This window comes from Saimiri boliviensis, chromosome 14, assembly GCF_048565385.1.
Source record: "Saimiri boliviensis isolate mSaiBol1 chromosome 14, mSaiBol1.pri, whole genome shotgun sequence".
NCBI lineage: Eukaryota > Metazoa > Chordata > Mammalia > Primates > Cebidae > Saimiri > Saimiri boliviensis.
Genome location: NC_133462.1, coordinates 81,788,674 through 81,810,948, shown reverse-complemented (window position 1 = coordinate 81,810,948; position 22,275 = coordinate 81,788,674). Strand labels below are relative to the sequence as shown.

The 22,275-nt window shown below is 38.7% G+C and overlaps 1 protein-coding gene across 1 annotated transcript in view; it reads left to right on the top strand.

The window, feature by feature from the left end:
- Window positions 1-22,275, top strand: part of PCNX2 (pecanex 2) — a 291,889-nt gene that overhangs the window by 105,554 nt on the left and 164,060 nt on the right. The window contains exons 16-19 of the mRNA XM_010351533.3: window positions 5,313-5,422; window positions 6,947-7,043; window positions 21,185-21,277; window positions 22,112-22,262. Of these exons, the coding sequence (XP_010349835.3) occupies window positions 5,313-5,422; window positions 6,947-7,043; window positions 21,185-21,277; window positions 22,112-22,262 (451 nt within the window). The remainder of the gene's footprint in view (window positions 1-5,312; window positions 5,423-6,946; window positions 7,044-21,184; window positions 21,278-22,111; window positions 22,263-22,275) is intronic.

Below are 22,275 nucleotides of genomic sequence, written 5' to 3'. Positions count from 1 at the left end.
TCCGGATACAATGCACAGTGTACTTGATAATTTTTCTCCAGAATCTCTCAGTTGGTCCCTTTTTCCTCAAATGTCAGTATTTCTTCCTCTATCTCCAAATAGGAATTAAAATAAAAACAGCCTCAATTGTATTTTCTTTTTCTTACTTATCTCTGACTTGACAAATTCAACTCCTTTGAGATATTTGGCTCTAGATGCCCCTGATGCTGCTGAAACTTCCCCCTACCCTCAAATCAATCTCAGTGTGGTCCTTTCCAGGCGTCCTCTGTGGTCAGGGCAGACCTGTCTAAAGAACCTGGTCAGGGCACATGGCCTGGGCCCTGTGGGAGGAATGAACAACCAGACAGCCTGGGGACTCATCAGGATTTTAAGGAGAGAGGGACACAGAAATGCAGCAAAGGACATTTGTTTTGATTACCTCCTCACCCAAATCTGACTTCTTCAAAGAATTAAAAGTAGTTCCTTCTTAGATTCAGTGTGTTTGTTAGTTGCATGGTTTTGTGGGGGTGTGTGTGTGTGTGTGTGCATTTGCATCAGTTGAAAAAGTGAACAGTTAAGAACTTGGAGATAGAGGGTGTTTCCAGGAGAGAGCTTCAGAAGATCCAGCTAGTCTAATTTGTGACCATGTGTCAAAAGTCAGGGAAGGTCAGTTTTTTTCTGAGAAAGAGTTGTGTGGAAGTCTGAGGTTGGGCAAGAAAACATGAAAATTAGCACCTGGAATAGGGACTCCTTAATACCTTCTATCTCATCCTTTTCTTTTCTTTTTTTTTTTTTTTCCCCATAGAGTCTCAATCTTATCACTAGGCTGGAGTGCAAAATGGCATGATCTTGGCTCACTGCAACCTCCACCTCACAGGTTCAAGCAATTCTCCTGCCTCTGCCTCCCAATTAACTGGGACTATGGGTGCGCACCACTACGCCCAGCTAATTTTTGTATTTTTAGTAGAGACAGGGTTTCACCATGTTGGCCAGGATGGTCTTGATCTCTTGACCTCATGATCTGCCCGCCTTGGCCTCCCAAAGTGCTGGGATTACAGGTGTGAGCCACCACGTCTGGCCTCATCTTTTTCTTGGAAGTGTAAGTGTTCCTGCTGGCATCATTTTGCTTTTTATTGTTGAAGGACATGTACATTCTTCTTTCTGCCCTGGTGGCCACCTTGTCATTTACTCCTATTCAACAATTTACTTGCAACCTATTGGTTATGCTTAAAAAGAATCGTATGTAATAGAAGAATGAATACAGACTTCTAATACAGGACAGAAACCAGAAGGAGTGTAATAGCTGTCCTTGGTGTTTTTGTTGGAAATGTTTGATTAAATATTGAAGTAGAGAGAAAATGAGAGGAGATTTAGGCAGAGTGTTGGGGGAATAAAAGTAGGTAAACTCAATTATCAAAATATATTTGGAGCATGGACTTCATTTATTGTCAGCCAAGACCATCCATCATGGATACCCTTTCTTTTCCAATTAATAAAAAAACTAACACTTGCTTTCAGCTTTGCAGGTGGTGAGGCTGTTTTAAATCTCATTAAGAAAGATCCCTTTTTAGAGAATAAGAAGCTGAACCACTGAGAAATTAAATGCCTTCCGTGGAAAAATTTATTTCCACAATGGGTGAGCTGGAACCAACTTCTGCCAATACTAGTTCCCATGACCTTTTCTCTGTTCCATGCCGTGAGGATTATTTCTCTGGTCTTAGTTACTCATTCCTCAGAGGAATTTCTTCCAGGGTGTACATGTGTATGGGCTACGTGTGAGAGAAAGAAAAGGCTGCACCTTCACAAAATCGTGAATTAAATACCCAGAACGGGTAAGTGCAGAGGAATCAATTACAAGAAATCTAAGTTAGCAGGTTCTTCTCCTTTGGAAAATGTTTTGTGTTTATTGTGTAACAGTCAAGTATGAAATAAAATAATAGAGCCCTAGGTGGATGGACAGAGCAGGGTGGAGTCGATGTGAGGATGGAAGAGCCAGCCCTATCTGCCCTGCACTGCCCTTCCAGAAGTCCCTGCGTCGAAAGGACTGTGTTCTGCATTTCTTGGTGTGCAGGGATCCACTTAAATACCATTCCCTTGACTCATGTGAGCCGCTGCTTCCTGATCTGCGGCCCCTCATGTGCTCTGTGAGCAGCTCGTTGTCCCCTCACCTGTCATACCCTGACTGCAGTTATGTGTCTTTCCTTCCCAAGAAGCTGTCTGTCCTGTTTATGGTTATGCTTGTGGGTACCTGGCACATTGTAGGTAGGGATGAATGGACGCTTGTTGCATGGACTCTTAGGACTCTTAGGAAAGCATAAAACTCAAGTTTCAGAATAACTTTCCTGTTACTGGGGGTACTATTTGAAGGAATAATGAGAAGCACATAGTCAACATAGTCAAGAGCTTGCCTTTCCTCTGATAATCTCATCACTTCATCAGCATTTCACTGCCTGATCCACATTTGATGAAAGCGACTCGATTCCTTTATTTTCTTTTCTTGCTGAAAATTCTTGTTCACATGAGTCGTTATGAAAGCGGAAACTTTGTAGTCATTCTCGCAAGGATATGTCAATGTGCTGACGTTTGTGCCAGGTACCAGGGCAAGAAACACGCAAGGCTGACCCTTGTTGGAGAGTCCAGTGTCTAATGGGAAGTCAGTGAGAGGTACCTAAGGTGTCACGGGGGATGGGCACACATATGAGATGCTGCTTCAGGGATGGTGGTGCTGGTAGCATCTTGAAGGGGATTGTGCCTTAATCCCCAATGTAATGGTGTTGAAGGTGAGGGCTTTGTGAGGTGATTACAGATACTGAGGGAGGAGTCCTCATGAATCGGATTAGTGTCCTGCTAAAAGAGGCAGTGCTCTCTCGCATCTTCTACCACCTAAGAACACAGCAAAAAAAACACCATCTAGGAATCAGGAAGCAGGGCCTCCCCAGACAGCAAACTTTCTCCTTCCTGCACTTTGACCTTGGGCTTTCAGCCCCAAGAACTGTGAGAAATAAATTTCCGTGGTTTATAAGCCGCCCAATCTATGATATTCTGTCAGCCCAAACAGACTAGGAGAGTATAGTAGCTTTTGAGGGCAACTGGTTCAAGGGGAAGGAAGACTTTCTTTAACTGGCTGGGCATGGTGGCTCATGCCTGTAATCCCAGAACTTTGGGAGACCAAGACGGGCAGATCACCTGAGGTCAGGAGTTTGAGATGAGCCTGACCAACATGTTGAAACCTCGTCTCTACTAAAAATACAAATATTAGCTGGGTGTGGTGGCATGCATCCCTAGTCCCAGCTACTTGGGAGGCTGAGGCAGGAGAATCACTTGAACCCAGGAGGAGGAGGAGGTTGCAGTGAGCTGAGATCACACCACTGCACTCCAGCCTGGTGACAGAGAGAGACTCCATCTCAAAAAAAGAAATCCGCAACTTAAGCATTTTTATAGGCAGGGCAGAGGGGACCAATAAAAAGAGAACAGGACATCCTAGTGTCAGGGGAGGGTTGGGCTCAGGAAGGAGGGAGTACACCTCCTTCTTGGATGCTAGAAGGGAAGGTATTGCTGAAGAAAACTCCAAAGGGAGAAGAGGTCCATGGAAGATGCTTCATCACTGGGTTTGAGCTTTTCAACACAATTGGTGGAGAAGACATCTGCACAGAATCAGAAAAATAGTGAATGCAGCCATGGCACCTTAGGGTGCTGGAAAAGGCACTGCACCCGGCCCTTGGGGAAGCTGATCTGAGAGGCATGCAGGGCGTCTCAGTGTAGGGAGCTGTGTGGAGATGCATCTGGAGGCAGTGAATCTTGCTTCCTGACTTTGTAGCCCTGCAGCTCAACAGCCTCAGCCAGAGTCAGCTCCCTGTAATTTGCTTTCCAGGTACTGCTCTCTGGTGTTTATATTCCCACAATGGGGAAGATAAAAGAAATACATTTTGGCTGGGTACAGTGGCTCACACCTGTAGTCCCAGCACTCTGGAAGGCCAAGGTGGGCGGATCATAAGGTGAGGAGATAGAGACCATCCTGGCTAACACGGTAAACCCTGTCTCTACTAAATATACAAAAAATTAGCCAGGCATGGTGGCAGTCCCAGCTACTCGGGAGGCTGAGGCAAGAGAATCACTTGATCCCAGGAGGCAGAGGTTGCAGTGAGCTGAGATCATGCCACTACATTCCAGCCTGGGTGACAGAGTCAGACTCTGTCTCAAAAAAAAAAAAGAAAGAAAGAAATACATTTTAATTTTCATTTCTGGGAAAATGAAGCGTGCAAAAATAAAATCACTTGCTTTATCCGGTGTATCATATGCTTTTCCAGCCTACCTTAGCAGTTAGAGAATAACTGCTAAGCACACTTGACTCATTCATTTGTAGATTTCATCGTGAGCCCAGTTGACAACTCATCTTTAAAAAAAAAACAAATTTTGAGAGAAAACTATTTAATTTCTTGACTAAATTCAGCTTTTGGAAGGGATAGGTGATTCCATTGATGGTGACTGAGAGGGTTAATATGTAGACATTTTCTTCTTGGCATTTGAGAGACATGTTTGTGTTGGTGGGAGCAGCAGAAGGAGAGCTGGAGTCCCAGGCCACCATGCTGCTTGGGCTGGTAACATTGTGTTTCCCAAGTTCTGCTCTGCCAGGCCTAGTACAATGTGTTGGTAACTGACATCTGTGCTTCTATCAAATTAAACCTGAAGTGCCTGTCTCTTCATTTCAAATAACTTTGCTCTTTCTTCACTTATGCCATTTAAAGTAAGATTTGCACCAAAGTGTTAAAATGTATTTAGTGTAATCCTTAGTAACGTGAACATATACATTACAATCTTCCCTTTAATCATATCTTTAAGTGTTTTGTAATGTGTACTCTGGCACTGGAAATCTTTCAGTTGACTATCTTTAATCTTTATCAGTTTTTCAGTTCGTTAATCTGTTTATATAATAATCTCATGCCATTTCAACCATCAATTAATAAATATTGAGAAATACAATTGTTATAATTGTTATTATTATATTGAATTCAGAAGAGTGACACATGTTTAATATTATATTCTATAAAAAAATCCTAAGCTTAATTTCAGGAAAGATTTAGTTTTATTCTTATAAGTATGTACAATTAGTCAAAACTCCCCCCACCCCAATCCCTTATCAAAATCGATGTTTATAAACCAACAGGGTGAGTTTTTTGTCTGCCTACTAGATGCTTATATGTCCGTGGGCAGGAATGATCACAGGAATGACTCATTCATCCACCTGGACTTGGGGATGTTTCTAAATGTTTGATAGAGATCCTGCTATTCACGCAGCTGTGAAATGACTTGGCTAACTGATGTCTTTTCTTTAGGAACCATGGAGCACGCAACACATCCCGGCACTGTTTTCAGCTTTCTGTGGCCTCTTGGTCGCCCTTTCCTACCATCTGAGCCGGCAGAGCAGTGACCCATCTGTGCTCATGTGAGTGATCTACACCTGTGCTCTGTCATCATTGAGCAGGGGGTTGCGGTTCCCAAAGCTTTGTGCCCTGACTGAGGTGGGGAGAGGGCAATTCACTGCCCATTGTGATTTGACTCTCATTATTAAACTAGCTGGTCACTCACTAGAGGAGGGCAGGAGAAATACAGGACCAGCCAGAAACTAGTAACAATTAAAAGTGAACATCCAGCAAACATTTTAGCTTTGCTCTTTTGATTTTGGAGTAAAATGAACAGTGGCAGGAACAGATGGCCGATAGCACTCAAGCCCTGCTGTGACTTTCCCTTGAGTGAGTTGGGTGAGAAGCTACCACCTCAACAATACCCTTTCTAGATCCTTAAAGCTGCATCCCTGCATTTACTCTAGGCAGTTACCCTGCGGAGACTAAACCAGCACCTCTGAAAGGAAAGGTTTTTGTTTCATTTTAATGTTTTTTTGTTGTTGTTCTCAATCTGGATTTAAAGTGAGATTTGCACCGAAGTGTTAAAATGTGTGTAATGTGATCCTTAGTAACGTGAAAGTATACATTAAAATCTTCCCTTTAATCATATCTTTATGTCTTTGGTAACATGTACTCTGGCACTGGAAATTGTTCACGTGATGCCAGTGAGTTTCAGATATTGACAGTAGCATCTTACGTAATGTGTTTAAATTTACGAAAGATTTTGATTTAAGAGAACCGTAACTCTTGGAGGACAAGAGACACTGTAATTTTAGGGTGTTAGATGCAGCAGTATGAAAGGCATGAAAAATGGGGAAAAGTTAAACGTGGTTCTCAGTTTTTAGTGTCAATTGTATTACTGTAATGTTCACTTTCTGCTGCTAATTGTTTGTGAAGATGAAGCCCTAGTGGGCTGGCAGAGATGGAAGACCTTCCCCATGTCCCACTGCTGACAGTAGAGGGCGATGGTACTGCTAAGGTACTTGACTGCTCTCATTAGGGTGAAATTTACAAATCAAAACACTATCTTTATGATCACTTGAACATGCACCTCTTTTTATTATGTGTGTGTGTGTGTGTGTGTGTGTGTGTGTGTGTATATATATATATATATATATATATATATATATAAATCTTATAAGATTTTTTTTCTTTGAGATGGAGTCTCACTCTGTTGCCCAGGCTGGCATGCAGTGGCACGGTCTTAGCTCACTGCAACCTCTGCCTCCCAGGTTCAAGTGATTCTCCTGCCTCAGCCTCCTGGGATTACAGACGCATGCCACCACACCCAGCTAATTTTTGTATTTTCAGTAGGGACAGGGTTTCACCATGTTGGCCAGGCTGGTCTTGAACTCCTGACCTTGTGATTCACCTGCCTTGGCTTCCCAAAGTGCTGGGATTACAGGAGTGAGCCACCACACCCAGCCTATTATAAATTTTTAAATGAAGAGAGCACTTGCTTTTGTCATGTGTGGGCATGAGATCTAAAGTGAAGTTATTTACTGAAAACACTGTCCCAAGAACACCTTTGATAAAGTGAAATCTATGTGTTTTTCCACTTTCAGGTCCTTCATGCAATGCAGACTGTTTCCTAAATTTTTACATCAAAATCTGGAAGAGTCATCTGCTGACCCTCTCCCCAAGAAGATGAAAGATTCAGTGGTGAGATGTTTGCATCGCGTAATGTAGTATAGGAGGGCCTCACCTTTTCAGCAGAGCTCAGGCTCTGAATGGGGCTCTAGACAGGTGCACATGAGAAGGACTAGGACAGAGACACCTCAGCTTGGTACGTGACACACTGGGCTGTTAAGCTGCCTGCCAGGTGCAGCCTTTTAGAGTATCTTAATGGTGGCTGTTATACACCCTCAGGTGGCTGCAGTTTGCTAGGATAGTCACATGAATCACATTCAGTCAGTTTTGCCTAATTACTGGCACCAAACGGCAGGTGGGCTCTGCACAAATGAAAGCTTCTCAGATAAATGTTTCGCCAACCTGCTTTCCCGATGTGGTCCACACACAGCTCTCCTCCACATCTTCTCCCCTCAGCGCCATGCTTGGTTCAGAGCACTCTTTCAAAGTTGATGTCTGCACAGCCATTGCTTGGGGCCCTTGGGCTTTAGACTTATGGCTGGGTCACAGAGTAGGGAACAACCACACTGGGTGAAGCACGGGAGAAGAAAAGGAAGGAGAGGAAGGAAGAAACAAGAGAATCCTACAGCTACAAAATAATGATATCATTTCCTTGTTCACCAGGAAAAAGGCTCTGGACAGCTTCAAACATTCATTTTGCAGATGTAGTTTCTTTGATATCAACTAACAAACATACTTTGAAAAGCAATGCTCATTAATTGTGGAAGCTCCCATACGTGTGAATATTGAGCTTGGAGCTGTCTCATGTCCTTGACTCACACTTTTCCTGGTTTTCTTAGGAATGACAGATAAAAGGAAAAGGGAATAGTCTGTTGATCCAGCCAGGACTATGTCTCATTTGTCTTGATATCCACAGAGCCAATGCCTGGTGTTCTAGTGGGTGCTCAGTACAGTTCATGGAATTTAGACAAGTTGAATTGCAGTCTGCCATTTCAAGACAATGTACAGGACTCAACAGCCAACGTGATGGCCTTTAAAAAAATTCATACTCAGCTCTTGTGCCTTTGAGTGTGGTCACAATTCAAACTAATGTACTGAGGCTTTTTTTTTTTTCCCACCACAAGGGAATTAAAGGACAAATCACTTAATATGAGTAAGGGCATAGTTCATGAATTTTAAGAGCAGAGATACATTTAAAAGCAGATTAAAAGTTGAAGCAGCTGGGCCTGCTGAGATGGCAGCTAAAAAAAAAAGAGAAATATTTGACATAAGCCTGGCATCCTCAAGCTGACCTCTAGTATTTATACCAGGAGACTTGCAGGGAGAAAGTCAAACTGATATTCCCACAACATTTTTTGTAAAAGCCATAGGGTGGCCCAGAGTATACCCAAAATTCTCCTGGTGGATATCTGAGAAAAACTATGCCCTTCAGTCTTCCTTGATTTCATGACTAATGAGGATGCATCTCCATTTTCTGATTTATTGCAGTTAAAAATAATGTAGGAATTACAAAGAAATTTGACAAGAAATGTGCCCAGCAGATGTTGATAGTATTTCATTGGTGTAATTAGATGTGATGGGCTGGGTTTTGCCTCCCTTGGTTTTCATACCCTTTGAAATGCTTTGTACAGTGTGGAGCACATAGCTTGTTAGGTGATTTAATAAGATGTTTGTGTTCATTTCTTTCTGGCCTCATTATAATATTTTAATGGGAATATCACATTCAGCTTTTAGAGTTTGATATATAATACCTTCTGTGACACAGTGCAAGCATAAAACTCACCTCCTTATTGTGTCTGATTTAGTTTCTCTGTATCTCTCTCCACCTCTTACTTTTTCTGTCAGTCTCTCTCTCTCTTTCTTAAATTTTAGTTTGCATGAGAAGCCCTTAGGGAGCCTCATTTGGTTTCAGTTTTCTAGTCCTCCCTCCCCCATTCTGATTCATTTGGTCTGTGAGGGGGTATGAGGATCTTCATTTTAACAAGAATGTTCACCCAGATTGTACTTCAAGAAACATTGATCTAGAATCAGATATACACCAATGGGCCTATACATTTGCATATGAGCAAGATAAGTGTGGTTTATGCACACAAAGTTTATCACCCAAATCCATTACTTAGTAAAGATATAAACTTTCTACTAGTGGCTTGCCTGATTAGTCTTTTTCTGTAGGTCTTATTAGCATAGACTCTAAGTTTTTAACTTTCACATCATCATTTTCAACATCCTTTATTACGTTTAGATTTGTTAGTTTCACTGTATCAATTTTCTTCTGTTCCTAAAAACAAACAAACAAACAAAAATGCCTATTTAATTTTTAGGTATAAAATTTAAACAGTTTTTTCCTAAATCATTGATTATAATATCTAGATTTTTTTTTGCGGGGCGGTGGGGTGGGGTCCTGTGCTGCTAGATGTAGAATGTTGGACCAGGGCCTTTTTTTTTTTTTTTTTTTTTGAGACAGAGTTTCGTCCTTGTTTCCCAGGCTGGAGTGCAATGGTACAATCTCAGCTCAGCTCACTACAACCTCCACCTCCCAGGATCAAGCGATTCTCCTGCCTCAGCCTCCAGAGTAGCTGGGATTACAGGTGTGCGCCACCAGGCCCGGATAATTTTGTATTCTTAGTAGAAACAGGGTTTCTCCACCTTGGTCAGGCTGGTCTCAATCACCCGACCTCAGGTGATCCGCCTGCCTCAGCCTCCCAAAGTGCTGGGATTACAGGCGTGAGCCACTGTGCAGGGCTTCTTAAACTTCCTTTGGGAGTTGGAGTGTGAAGTACTATGTAAAATGCCACAGTGAATTTAAAATGTTTAGTATATGAAGAGCAAAGATATTTCTTAGTTAAACATGTATGGATTTACCATAAATTTATTTACCATAAATCCAAAAAATTGTATATAAGTTTTTCATTGTTTTCTCTTTGCAGCCTTACACTGGCCAGAACTTCTAAGACAATATTCAATAATATTAATAGTTTGCTCTCTATATATACATATTAATATATTTTTAATCTATGTATTTCATATATATAAAATAGAGAGCAAACTAGTAGAAAGAGTAAAAGAGAAAAAATGATGATTTTTTTATGTGTATATACAACTTTACTGTGCATACTATGTAATCGTAATAACTATGATTAATAAGAGGATTCATAAATATGACCAGAGAAAAGAAAATTTAGAAAAGGAAGAACTATCTAACATACCAGAAATAACCTGTGAAAATGTGATCCAGCTCACAGTACCAACAAAATATCTGACTAGATAATGGAAATGATTTTAACTAGTGTCACAAATAAACTAACTGCAGCAGTAAACTACTACTACAGCAGTAAACTAACTACTAACTACAGCAGTAAACTACTACTAACTACAGCATTATATTCCCAATATTGAGAAATGATTCTAAGTTTCCTTTAGGAGAACAGCAGTTTTTAATAGTTTTAATAGTTTTTAAAAACTTGAGAAAGAAGCATAAGAAGAAGGAATTTAGCACTTTTAGATTTAAGAGTGAAGCAATCGCTGGGTGCAGTGGCTCACACCTGTAATCGCAGCACTTAGGGAGGCCAACACCTCCCTAAGGCCTCTTCACTCAGGTCAGGAGTTCCAAACCAGCCCGGACAACATAGTAAAACCGCATCTCTTCTAAAATTAGCCAGGTGTGGGGGCACATGCCTGTAACCCCAGCTGTTTAGGAGGCTGAGGCAGGAGAATCACTTGAACCTGGGAGACAGAGGTTGCAGTGAGCCAAGATCCTGCCATTGTACTCCAGCCTGGGCAACAAGAGTGAAACTCCATCTTAAAAAAAGAAAACAACAACAAAAGGGTTAAGACTGAATAATCAGAAAAAAATATGAGATATGAGACTATCCAAGATCAGAGAATGGGATTAGTGGATGAGAAAAACACGGAAGGGAGACAGACTCTTTTATGAACATGCTATGTGAAAACTAAATGTCACAATCAAAAACTGATTTTCAGAGTCTAGTGTTGAGATAATTGTTTAGCAGTGGGAATGAAAAAAGAATCTTATGTTCTAGTCCCTCACCAGACGCTCATGTAAATGAGAGAGGGATTTCGGAGTTTCAAAAAGTAAGAGGGAGAGGAAGAGGGAAAAGGAAAGGAGGAGAGTGACATGGGACTTTTTCATTTCTGATATTATAGCAGGCTACTACTGATTAAAAATAAAAATTATGAATAAAACACACACACACAAAAACCCTTCCGAAATGTAACCAAAAAACTGACAAAATAATAAGGAATTATCAGCTAAAAATCTGAGTGAATGGGAGTACCTGGAGGAAGCAGGGCAGGAAGCTGCTTTTGCCCCAAGAGCATCTCTCTAACCTGGGGACCTAAGCCTTGTTTTTTGGACCTCAAATATGGAGAACAGAAATTGGAGCCCAGGTGGGAATCCAATGCCAGACCATGGATCATCAGCCTGGGACACCAAAGTGTCACATTCTGAGAGTGAGGATGATTCCCAGGAAGTCAGCTCTACTACCCTCCATTCCAGGAAGTACAAGCAGACTCACCTCATGATTGAGGTGAAACAGCAAGAGAATCCTTGAGAAGTTGTAAGTTTGCATGGATTTGCAGCACAAGTTCAAACAACTAGATGGCACCAAAGCCCTCAATTTATGAAGATAGTTTAATGTGATCCCCAACTGGAAACACCTCATGGCAGAAACAAACATGAATCCTCTCTAAAAGATTCCCTTTTTCAAGTGTTTCCCAAACCAATTTTTTTAGGTAAAATGCACAGCTTACTATAAAAAAAAAATTTAACCTACATATGGAAATAAGGAACCAACAAAAACAGGTCTGCAAATACTTGATACTGGAAGTATCAGACACATATTTAAAACAACTATACTTATTATGCTTAACGAAGTAAAAGACAAGCTTTAAAGTTTACAGACCATAGAAAAGATTTAAAACAATCCAGCATGTTTGAAAGAGAGCCAAATAGAATTTTCTAAAACAAGCAAACAAGTGAATCAATTGAAATATATACCACCACACCACCCAACACATGGGAGATTAGATACCTTTGAAGAGAGAATTAGTGAACTGAAAGATAGAGAAGAAAGTACTCAGAACATAACACTAATTGACAAAAAAAAAATCAAGAAATATGAAAGAGAAATGACTTGAAGGATAGGGTGAAAGATTTAAAATATATCTAATCAGAATTCCTAGAAAGAGACTGAAACATAATCAATATTTGATGAGATAATATCTCAGAGTTTACCAGAATTGATGAAAGACATTTATCTTGAGATTCAGGAATTTCAGTGAATCACAAGTAGGGTAAATTAAAGAAGAAAGAATCCATACCAGACAAGCTGTAGTGAAACTGCAGCATGCCAAGCACACCGACCAACTTAAAGCAAGTAAACAGAATGAACAGGTTATGTTCAAATGAGTGACAGACTGCAAGCTCTCTTATCAAGAGCCATTACGGAAGCCAGAAGACAGTCGTTTGATATACTTAATGATGTGTAAAGAAAGTAACTACCAAGCTAGAACTTTACTCCTAGTGAAAGTATCTTTTAAGGATAAAGGCAAAATAAATTTTAGAAAAATAAAAGCTCATAGATCGTCATTAGATGTAATTCTGAAGGTATTTTTCAGTAGAAAGTGATCTTGTGGTAAAAGTAATTTGAGGAGAAAAGAAAAAAAGGGAAAAACAAAGTGAGCTTGGATGGAAGGTCTGATTTGCAAGTGAACAAAAAGAAAAGAAAGTGGCAGGTACATTGGCAAATCTGAATAAATATTAGCTGCATAAAACCATGATGAGGCTATATAGTTTTAAAAAATGTAAGGTAGAATTAAAATACATGAGTATAATAAAATACAAGTTTGGACGAGAGGAGAAATGAACTTCAAGTGGTCAGAGGTCTTAGTAATGTCCAACAGAAGAATAAAGATACAGATTGAATGTCCCTAATCCAAAAATCTAAAACCTAAAATGCTTTAATATCCAAAACATTTTGAGCACCAACATAATGCTCAATGGAAGGAAGTGTTCTGGATTTTGGATTTTCAGATGAGGGCTGCTCAGCCTGTGCCATTAACTTCAGTCTTTGATAAATTAGGTATGCATGTTAGAATGTTTTGTGCAACTACTAAAGGAAGAGGAACAAAGCCTGTAGCTTCCAATTCCATACAGAGGGAAAAATAGAAACTAAAATTAGAATGAAATGGCATTTTTTTGTACACACCGTTAGCCCTGGAAAAATTAGTGATGGTGCCAATTGTGTCAAGATGGAATCTCTTAGACATCATTTATGTTTATGTAAATTATTACAATCATCTGGGAAAGCATCATTTATCAAGGATTGTAAAATGCTTATAACCTATGATAGAGTAATCTATTAAGAGTTTTTCTAGGAAATTAATTCAAAATTTGAAAAAAGTTTTAGGTACATAAAGATAATGATTTCAGCATAATTCATCATGGTAAACAATGCAAGGCAACCTAATAGTAGCAGTCAAGGGATATTTGCATTAACTATGAGTCATTAAATTTCATTCACTAAATTAATGTTTTGAGTGATCATTATGGTATTGTATGTGTTTGTATGTGTATATGTGTATGACATTACAAGATGGCAAATTATTTAGCCACTGAATGATATTAGTGGGCCTATACAACTATATATATATATATATATATATGTGTGTATATATATATATATATATATGTATATACACACACACACACACACATATATGGCTTACAAAAGAAAGTACTGTAGAAAAGGTTGAAAATTATTTGCACACTAAGATTAGACCCTTATAAAATATGCATAGAAATATTTATATACATAATCATTATAGCTAGAGCCATGGTTTAACATCCACAGGAAAAATAATGGCTCAGAAAATACAAAAATGCTAATACTATTAATGTCAGGCCATAATGATTGTGAATGATATCCCCCTCTCCTCTGTGTTCTAGGGTGCTGCAGTGTTATTATGTTATTCTATAATGGGAAAATTAATTAATAATAAAAATTGCAAAGACCTAAATTTGCATTTTTGCAGAACGTTTCCTTTCACACTCATTTTTATAAGATCTAACACAGTACAATTCACTGTTAAGACACAGGACATTTATTAAAAGGAAACAGATATTTTTAACCTTCAAGCATGTGAAGAAAGGGGGAAGTACCAGTAATTCTCTTTTTATATTACAAAACTAAGATTAAAATAAAATATACCTACCTGAAAAAAACTCACACATATTTATGTCTTATAGAAGGTGGAGAGGTATAATAATATACATTTAAATGAACAAAAAGTTATTTAACAAGAAAACAAACCAAAATTACAAACTTTTTAGAGTGTGAAAAGCTGCTTTCACTGGACAGAGTAGCAAGTTCTGAAGTTCAGGTGTCTTACAAGATTCCTTTTAAAAAATAGTATTTTTATTTTAAAGAAAATAGATTTTATTGTGTATATTTAAGGTATATAACACAATGTCATGAGATACACAGACAATAAAATGGTTACTATAGTGGAGTAAGTTAACATATCTATCATTTCATATGGTTACCCATTTTTACTTGTTTTTGTGGCAGGGGCAGCTGAAATCTTATTTCACAGGAATCTCAAATATAGTACAGTTTTATTAACTATAGTTCTCATGTACATTAGGTCTCTGGAGTTGTTTATACTGTATGTCTGCTACTGCATAACTTCTAACATACATGTCCCCATCTCTACCTCCTCCGTCCCCATGTTAGCTACTGCTTTATTCGCCATCTCTGTGTATTTGACTGTCTCTCTCCTCTCTCTCTCTTTAGATTCTACATGCAAGTGAAATCATGCAGTATTCATCTTTCTGTGTCTGGGTTTTTTTCACTTAGCAAAATGTGCTCCAGATTCATCCATGTTGTGGCAAATGGGAGGATGTCTCTTTTTATAAAGGCTGAATAATATTCCATTTACATATGTATTGTAATTTCTTTATCTATTATTTATCTGTTGACAGACAGTCAGGTTGTTTCCATATCTTGGCTATTGTGAATAGTGCTGCAATACACATGGTAGCACAGTCCTACATTTATGGCATGGTGATTTTGTTTCCTTTGGGTATATGCCTAGAAGAAGGATTACTGGGGCACACGATAGTTCTGTTTTTAATATGTTTTTTTTAAAGATAGAGATGGGTCCCATTATGTTGCCCAGGCTGGTCATGAAATCCAGGCCTCAAGCAGAATTCCCATCTTGACTTCCCAAAGTGCTGGAATTACAGGCTCGAAACAACACACCTGGCCTATTTTTGAATTTCTTTAGAACCTCCATATTATTTTCGTAATGGCTGTACACTCCCATAAAATATCTGCTTTTTGGTGGCTTTCGGGAAAAAACAACCATTTCCTTTCTATTTTGCTGATGTTATTTTCAGCAATATTAGGAGAGCAGTCTTGTTTCATTAACTAGCATCAAGAGCAAAAATCTCAGTAATTACCATTTGCCATCTGTATATCTCCTTCAGTGAAGCATCTGTTCAGAACTTTTTCCCGTGTGCAGCTGGGGCTGTAGGAGAGTGTTGTTTGTTTATAGGTAAATGTCTTTTGTTGAATGTGGGTTTTATGAGTAGTATGTTTGTTTTCCTGGTCTTTGCCTTTTTTAAGTGTCTTTTGAAGAGCAAAAGTTTTACATTTTTGTGATGTCCAATTTATTTTTTTCTTTTACAGTTCAAACTTTTAGTTCCACATTTAAGAAATCTTTGCCAAATCCAGGATCATTAAGATTTCCTCTTACAGTTGCTTTGAGCTGTTTGATGTTTGTTAGGTTCATGATGTTGTGTTAATTTCTGTAGGTGCAGCAAAGTAAGTGTTTTGTTATTTTATTTTATTTTTTTGTAGATGGCTATTCCATTGTTCCAGCGCCTTTCATAGAAAAGATTATCCTTTTCCTCATTTAGGGGATTTGTCATTTCACCATTGCATGTTTGTTGAAAATTTATTGATCATGTATCTGTTGTGGCCTCTTTCTGGATACTTTATTCTTTTCCATTGATCTAGATGTGTATTTGTACCAACACCCCCAATACCATAGTTACTGTAGCTTTGTAATAAACCTTGAAACCCAGGTATTATATGTCCTCCAACTTTTTCTTTATCAAAGTCATTTTAGCTATTCTAGGTCTATTGTACTTCCACATACATTTTTAAATTAGCATGTCCCTTTTAAAAAATAAAATTCTGCTAGAATTTTCATTATAATTGCATTGAATTTATCAATCCGTTTTGTGAGAATTGACTTATTAACAATACGGAATTTTCAAATCCAGGAATGCAGTATATCTCCCCATTTATTTCTTTAGTTTCTCTCTTTAGTTTCTCTGTTTAGTTTCTCTCATTTCTCTACTGATGTTTGGTGGTTTTTGACTTGTATGTATTTTTTTCTCAAATTTACACCTAGTATATTTTTCGTTGCTATTATAAATAGTATTTTAAATTGAGTACATGAAAAGATGTTCATCATTAGCCATTGGAAAACACAAATTAAAACCGCAATTAGATACCATTCCATTAAGGTTTCTCAACCTCAGCGCTGTTGACATTTTGAGCCTCGCAATATTTCCTTGGCTGTGGGGAGGTGGGGCTGTCTTGTGCATTGTAGGATGTTTACCTGCATCCCTGGTCTCTACTCATTAAATGGCAGTATTATTTCTCCCCTTCCTCAAGTTGTAAAAACAAAAATGTCTCCAGATATTGCAAAATGTGGCCTAGGAGACATACATTCACTAGTACGGTTAAAATTTTAAAAACTATTGACAAGACCAGGGAACAACTGGAACTCACACACACTGCTGTTGAGAATGTAACGTAGTTACAACTACTTTGAAAACAGCTTGGCAGTTTCTTTTTTTAATTTTGCTTTCAGTTGACACTTGTACACATTTATGGGGGTACGCTGTGATGTTCCCATACATGTATGCATTGTGCAATGATGAAATGATGGTATTTAAAATGTCACCTCACTTATTTATCATTTCTTTGTGGTAAGAATATTCAGAATCCTCTCTTCTAGTTATTTTGAAATATACATTATGACATTGTTACTGTTGTCTTCCTACTATCCGATAGAACACCAGAATTTCTTTCTAACTATAATTTTGTACTCATCGAACAATGTCTTCTCTCCCTTCCTTCTCCCTTCCCCAGCCTCTACAAACCACTATTCCACTCTGTACTTCTATGAGGTTGGCTTTTTTAGATTCTACAAATAAGTGAACTGATGTGCTATTTGTCTTTCTGTGTTTGTCTGATTTCACTTAATATAATGTCCTCTGGGTTCCTCCATGTCACTGCTGCAAAATGACAGGATTACATTCTTTTTTATGGATAATCGTATTTCACGGTGGGGTGTGTGTGTTTGTGTGTGTGTGTATCACATTTTCTATACGTGATATGTATTTCATATATATTATAAGGTTGACCAGAAGGATGGAGAGGCAGACCTAGGATCAGGTTTAGCGAGTTTATTTCAACCTGCCAGGCTGGCTGCCTCACCACAGGCAGTGAAGGCAGCAGCCTGGCTCACAGACAATGAGGGTTATATAGGGGGTTTGCAGGTAGCTAGGTGCTATTCTAAGAAAAACTGCATCTTGGTTCTTAGGTGCTAACATTCATCTTAATTGAGTCACCATCCTGGGTTTGAGAGCCAAGTGCAACCACATCCTGGAACCCAGGTGCCCTGTTTGCAAGGCTTGAGGCTGTTTTTGTTGTGAGCTCAGCTTAGCAGGGGAGAATGGGGAGGGGCTCCATGGGCTTGCCTTGCTGTGACCCTAACATATATCATATATACAAAATGTGAAATCATATATAAAATGTGATGATATATATATTATATATTTACTGATTTATAACCACTTAGGTTAATTTCATATCTTGGCTGTTGTGAATAATGCTGCATTAAGACTGGGAGTGCAGATATCTCTTCAACAAACTGATTTTATTTACTTTGAATAATACACAGTTGTGGAATTGCTGGATCATATGGTAGTTCTATTTTCAATTTTTTGAGGAAACTCGCCATACTGCTTTCTATAATGGCTTTACCAATATACATTGCGACCAACACTATGTAAGTTTCCCTTTCTTTCACATCCATATCAGCATTTATTGATAATAACCATTCTAATTGGGATGAGATGGTATATCATTATGGTTTTGATATGCATTTTCCTAATGATTAGTGATATTGAACATTTAAAAATTTTTTTGGCCATTCGTATGTCTCATTTTAAAAGAAATGTCTATTCAAGTTCTTTGCCTAATTTTTAATTAGATTATGGCAGTTTCTTAAAAAGTTAAGACTAAGCCTACCACATAACCCAGCCATTCTTCTACGTATTTACACAAGAGAAAAGAAATAACATGTCCAGAGAAATGGTCATGAATATTTGTTGCAGCTGTATTTGTAATAGCCAAAAACTGGGAACAATTTCAAATGTCCACCCACAAGTAATAGATAAATACATTGTAGTATATCCATACAGAGGAATACTACTCAGCAGTGAAAATGAATGAACTATTGACACAGACAACACCATACATGAATCTCAGAATAATTACACTGAGTGAAAGAAGCCAGACCATACATATTTTATGAATCTATTTATATAACATTCTAGAAAGTGAAAACAAGAAGCTGGGGCAGGAGGATCACTTGAGACAGAAAGTCAAAGCTATAGTGAGGAAAGGGATAGCTTAGGAAGAGGTAAAAGACAAAATATTAGGGTATAATTGATATGCTGATTATCTTCATTCTGGTTATGGTTTTATGGTGATATATATGTAAAAACATATATAAACTTGTTACTTTGTATACTTTTTTGTTGTTGTTGAAGCAGAGTCTCACTCTGTCACCCAGGCTGGAGTGCAGTGGTGTGATCTTGGCTCACTGCAACCTTGGCCTCCAAGGTTTAAGCGATCCTCCTGCCTCAGCCTCCCGATAGCTTGGACCACAGGTGTGAGCCACCACAACCAGCTAATTTTTGTATTTTAGGACAGGTTTCATCATGTTGGCCAGGCTGGTCTTGAACTCCTGACTGAAAGTGATCCACCTGTCTTGGCCTCCCAAAGTGCTTGGATTGCAGGCATGAGCCACAGCACTCGGCCTAAGTTGTGCTCTTTAAGTAAATGTGGCTTTTTGGTATGTCAATTTTATCTCAATAAAGCTATTTAGAAATTATAATATAGAAAAGAAATGGGTAGAGAGCACATTTTAATAAATAGAGAAAGACTGTGTAATGGCCTGTGTTTACATGGGATACTCATGACACTGATGAAAGTCACAGTGGAATTCCTATATATCATCCAACAATGAAAAAAGATTCACAACAATTCTAGCTCATTCCTGCTCCTGCTTTAAGAAACTTAGAAATACAGCCTTGCCTTCTCCCCGCTCAGCATTAAGCCTAGGAGTGCAAATATCTCTTCAACATACTGATTTTATTTACTTTGAATAATATGTAGTAGTGAAATTACTGGATCATATGGTAGTTCTATTTTCAATTTTTTGAGGAAACTCCCCATACTGCTTTCTATGATGGCTGTACCAATATACATTTCTACCAACAGTGTGTAAGATTGCCTTTCTTTCACATCCATACCAGTCATATTCATGGCCGACTATTTTGACTTTAGATAAAGATGAGGAGTCAATTAAACATGACAAATGATTTTAAATTAGACTATTGGGGAAAATGTTTATCTTCTTTCAGATAAACATTCATTAATTTTTAAATGGCATAAAACCATGTCAGTGAAAAATTAACATCTCCCCACAGCCTAAAGATGCAGTGAACTACAGAATGTTCCTCTAGAAAGGTCTGGCCTTTTTTAAGCATTGGAATGACAGGAAACAATATATGGCCTGTTACTAAAGTAAATTTTTGATGAATTTCTCTGATCACAAACATTTTATAGATTCAGAATTAAATTTCTGTGATTATCCTTGGTCAATAATAGGATTACTATTAATACTATGAATAAATCTAGGATCCTGACTTTTTCACTGTTTCTTTTTATCACTTTAGATGATAATACAGTCAGCAAGCCAGGAAGGAGCATGACTTGCAAGAAACCCCACATTTTAAATTAAAAAAACAAGAAAAGCAGAAAATGGTCAGGGGGTGGGTACAGGGAAAAGGAGGTATATATTCTGTATAAATTTCTGGTAAATTATAGTCAAAACAATTATTTAAGAGGCATGATTTCCTTTAATATGAGAAAGGGAGGTATAAATGTATTGATGGTTTCAGAATTTTCAGGTAACAGTGTGATACCTTCAAATGATCAGTAATTGTGTACTATAACTAATCTGCCTCTATAGAGAGAAAAAAAGTGATAGTTCCTCATGTCTGTTTTAGATTGTTCAGCCAGCAATATTATGCTTGGTTGGAGCTAACAGGCCGTTCTCTATCTGCATTCACAGCATTCTTGGGTTTAATTTTGCTTTGTTTTCCCTAACCCCTGCTTATACTTCAATTTTGTATGGAAAATTATTAGTTGCTGAACATTTCATTATCTGCATGTAATGTGTGTACCTATTGCATATATATATATATATATATATATATATATATATATATAATAATTTTGAAGTAGTTTCTTTAATTTACCAGTGATCTGACTGATAAATTAAAATGAAAAATCTGGTCTAGTCCAAAGCAATAAGAAATGTCTTAGAGGCTTCTGTTTGCTTTAGCCAGGTTGTTGCAATGCTAAAATCCAAGACACCCTAACGCCAAGTAGAGATGATTGGCATTTTGAGCTTCTTTATCAGATTTTAATAATTAGGTTGGGGAGCCCTCTGGGAATCTTGCATCTGGTATCTGTTTGTGGAAACACAGATCAGATACAGGAACCTAATAAGAACCTCATGCCTCTTACTCGCGTAGAAAACCTTTCGTCTTTCTATGCTTAGCACACAGAGACTAACCTAGCAGTGTGTGATTCCTCTCCTCCACCACTCTCCCCCGGCCCACCTTAGCCTTCCTGAAATTCCCCAAGCAGGAGCTAGTGAACAGCCCATCCAGTGTGTGCCACTGAGTGTGTCAAGTAAGTGATGAGCCAGAAAAACAGTTTATCCTGGGTCAGTGTCCTGTGGCTTGATTTACTGGGTCACACAGAGTTGCCAAGAGAAATGAAGAACAGCCTTCACCACTGGTTTTCTCTTTCCAGATGGATGTCTTAAAATGGGATCTCATTGTCTGCGCAGTGGTTGCTGTCCTCTCATTTGCAGTCAGCGCCAGCACTGTATTCCTGTCATTGCGAGTATGTATCCACCAACTTTGTAGTCTTCCTGCCCCTTTATTCTCCTTAATAACAAAGCTGTCATGGAGCTACAGGGTATTGACAAGACACGTGAGCCAGAGGAAGAAAACAAAATGCCCATTGAGAGGCTTAGGGAATGCATCCATGTGCTGTGAACAGTTATGTCCAAGATGTGATTGGGTTCACATCACAGATTGGGTTCGATTGCTTTATCCTTACCCTTTCCTGCATCTGGGGAGCGGTTTTGTTTGCAAGAGTGATGGCACATCTTATGGAATCCACTCTGAGGACAGTTAATAGTGATAAGGCAGGCTAACAGTGCTCTACTATGAGTAGAGAAGAGAGGAGTCACTGTATCAGGGGTGAGGTGAAGGTCACAGAGCCAAAAGAACTATGGGAAAAGGATGTTCAGTTATGAAAACAAAGTAGGAGCTCCAGATGGGATTCCTGGCTGTGGTCCTTACTGACAGTTGCTGTCTCTGTACAAAAATATTGTCCATCCATGAACACCCCTTTCATAGAGGAAAGGTCTATGAGCTACATGCATTATTCTTCACCTCCTTAGAAAATTTTTAAAATGTATTCCAAAGGGGCATAGTTCTCTTGGCCTCTGTACTTCCGCAGGCTAGTTCTCCCTCCTTCTTATAGTGGTTTCCACCACATGAACCAATTTCATGGTATAAGGAAGACATTTTCAGATGGCTGAAACAAGAACTGAGTCTGTATCCTTTAAGAGGAAAAAGTGGAAGGACAATGATGTTATGTATTATTCATGGGCATCCCTCTCCCCATCCTCTTGGCTAAATAATGAGATTCTGCCCATTTTTATTGCAGCCATTTCTCAGCATCGTGCTGTTTGCCTTGGCTGGTGCCGTGGGGTTTGTAACACATTACCTGCTCCCTCAGCTCCGCAAGCATCATCCCTGGATGTGGATTTCACACCCCATTCTCAAAAACAAAGAGTATCATCAACGGGAACTGAAAGGTTAGTAATACAT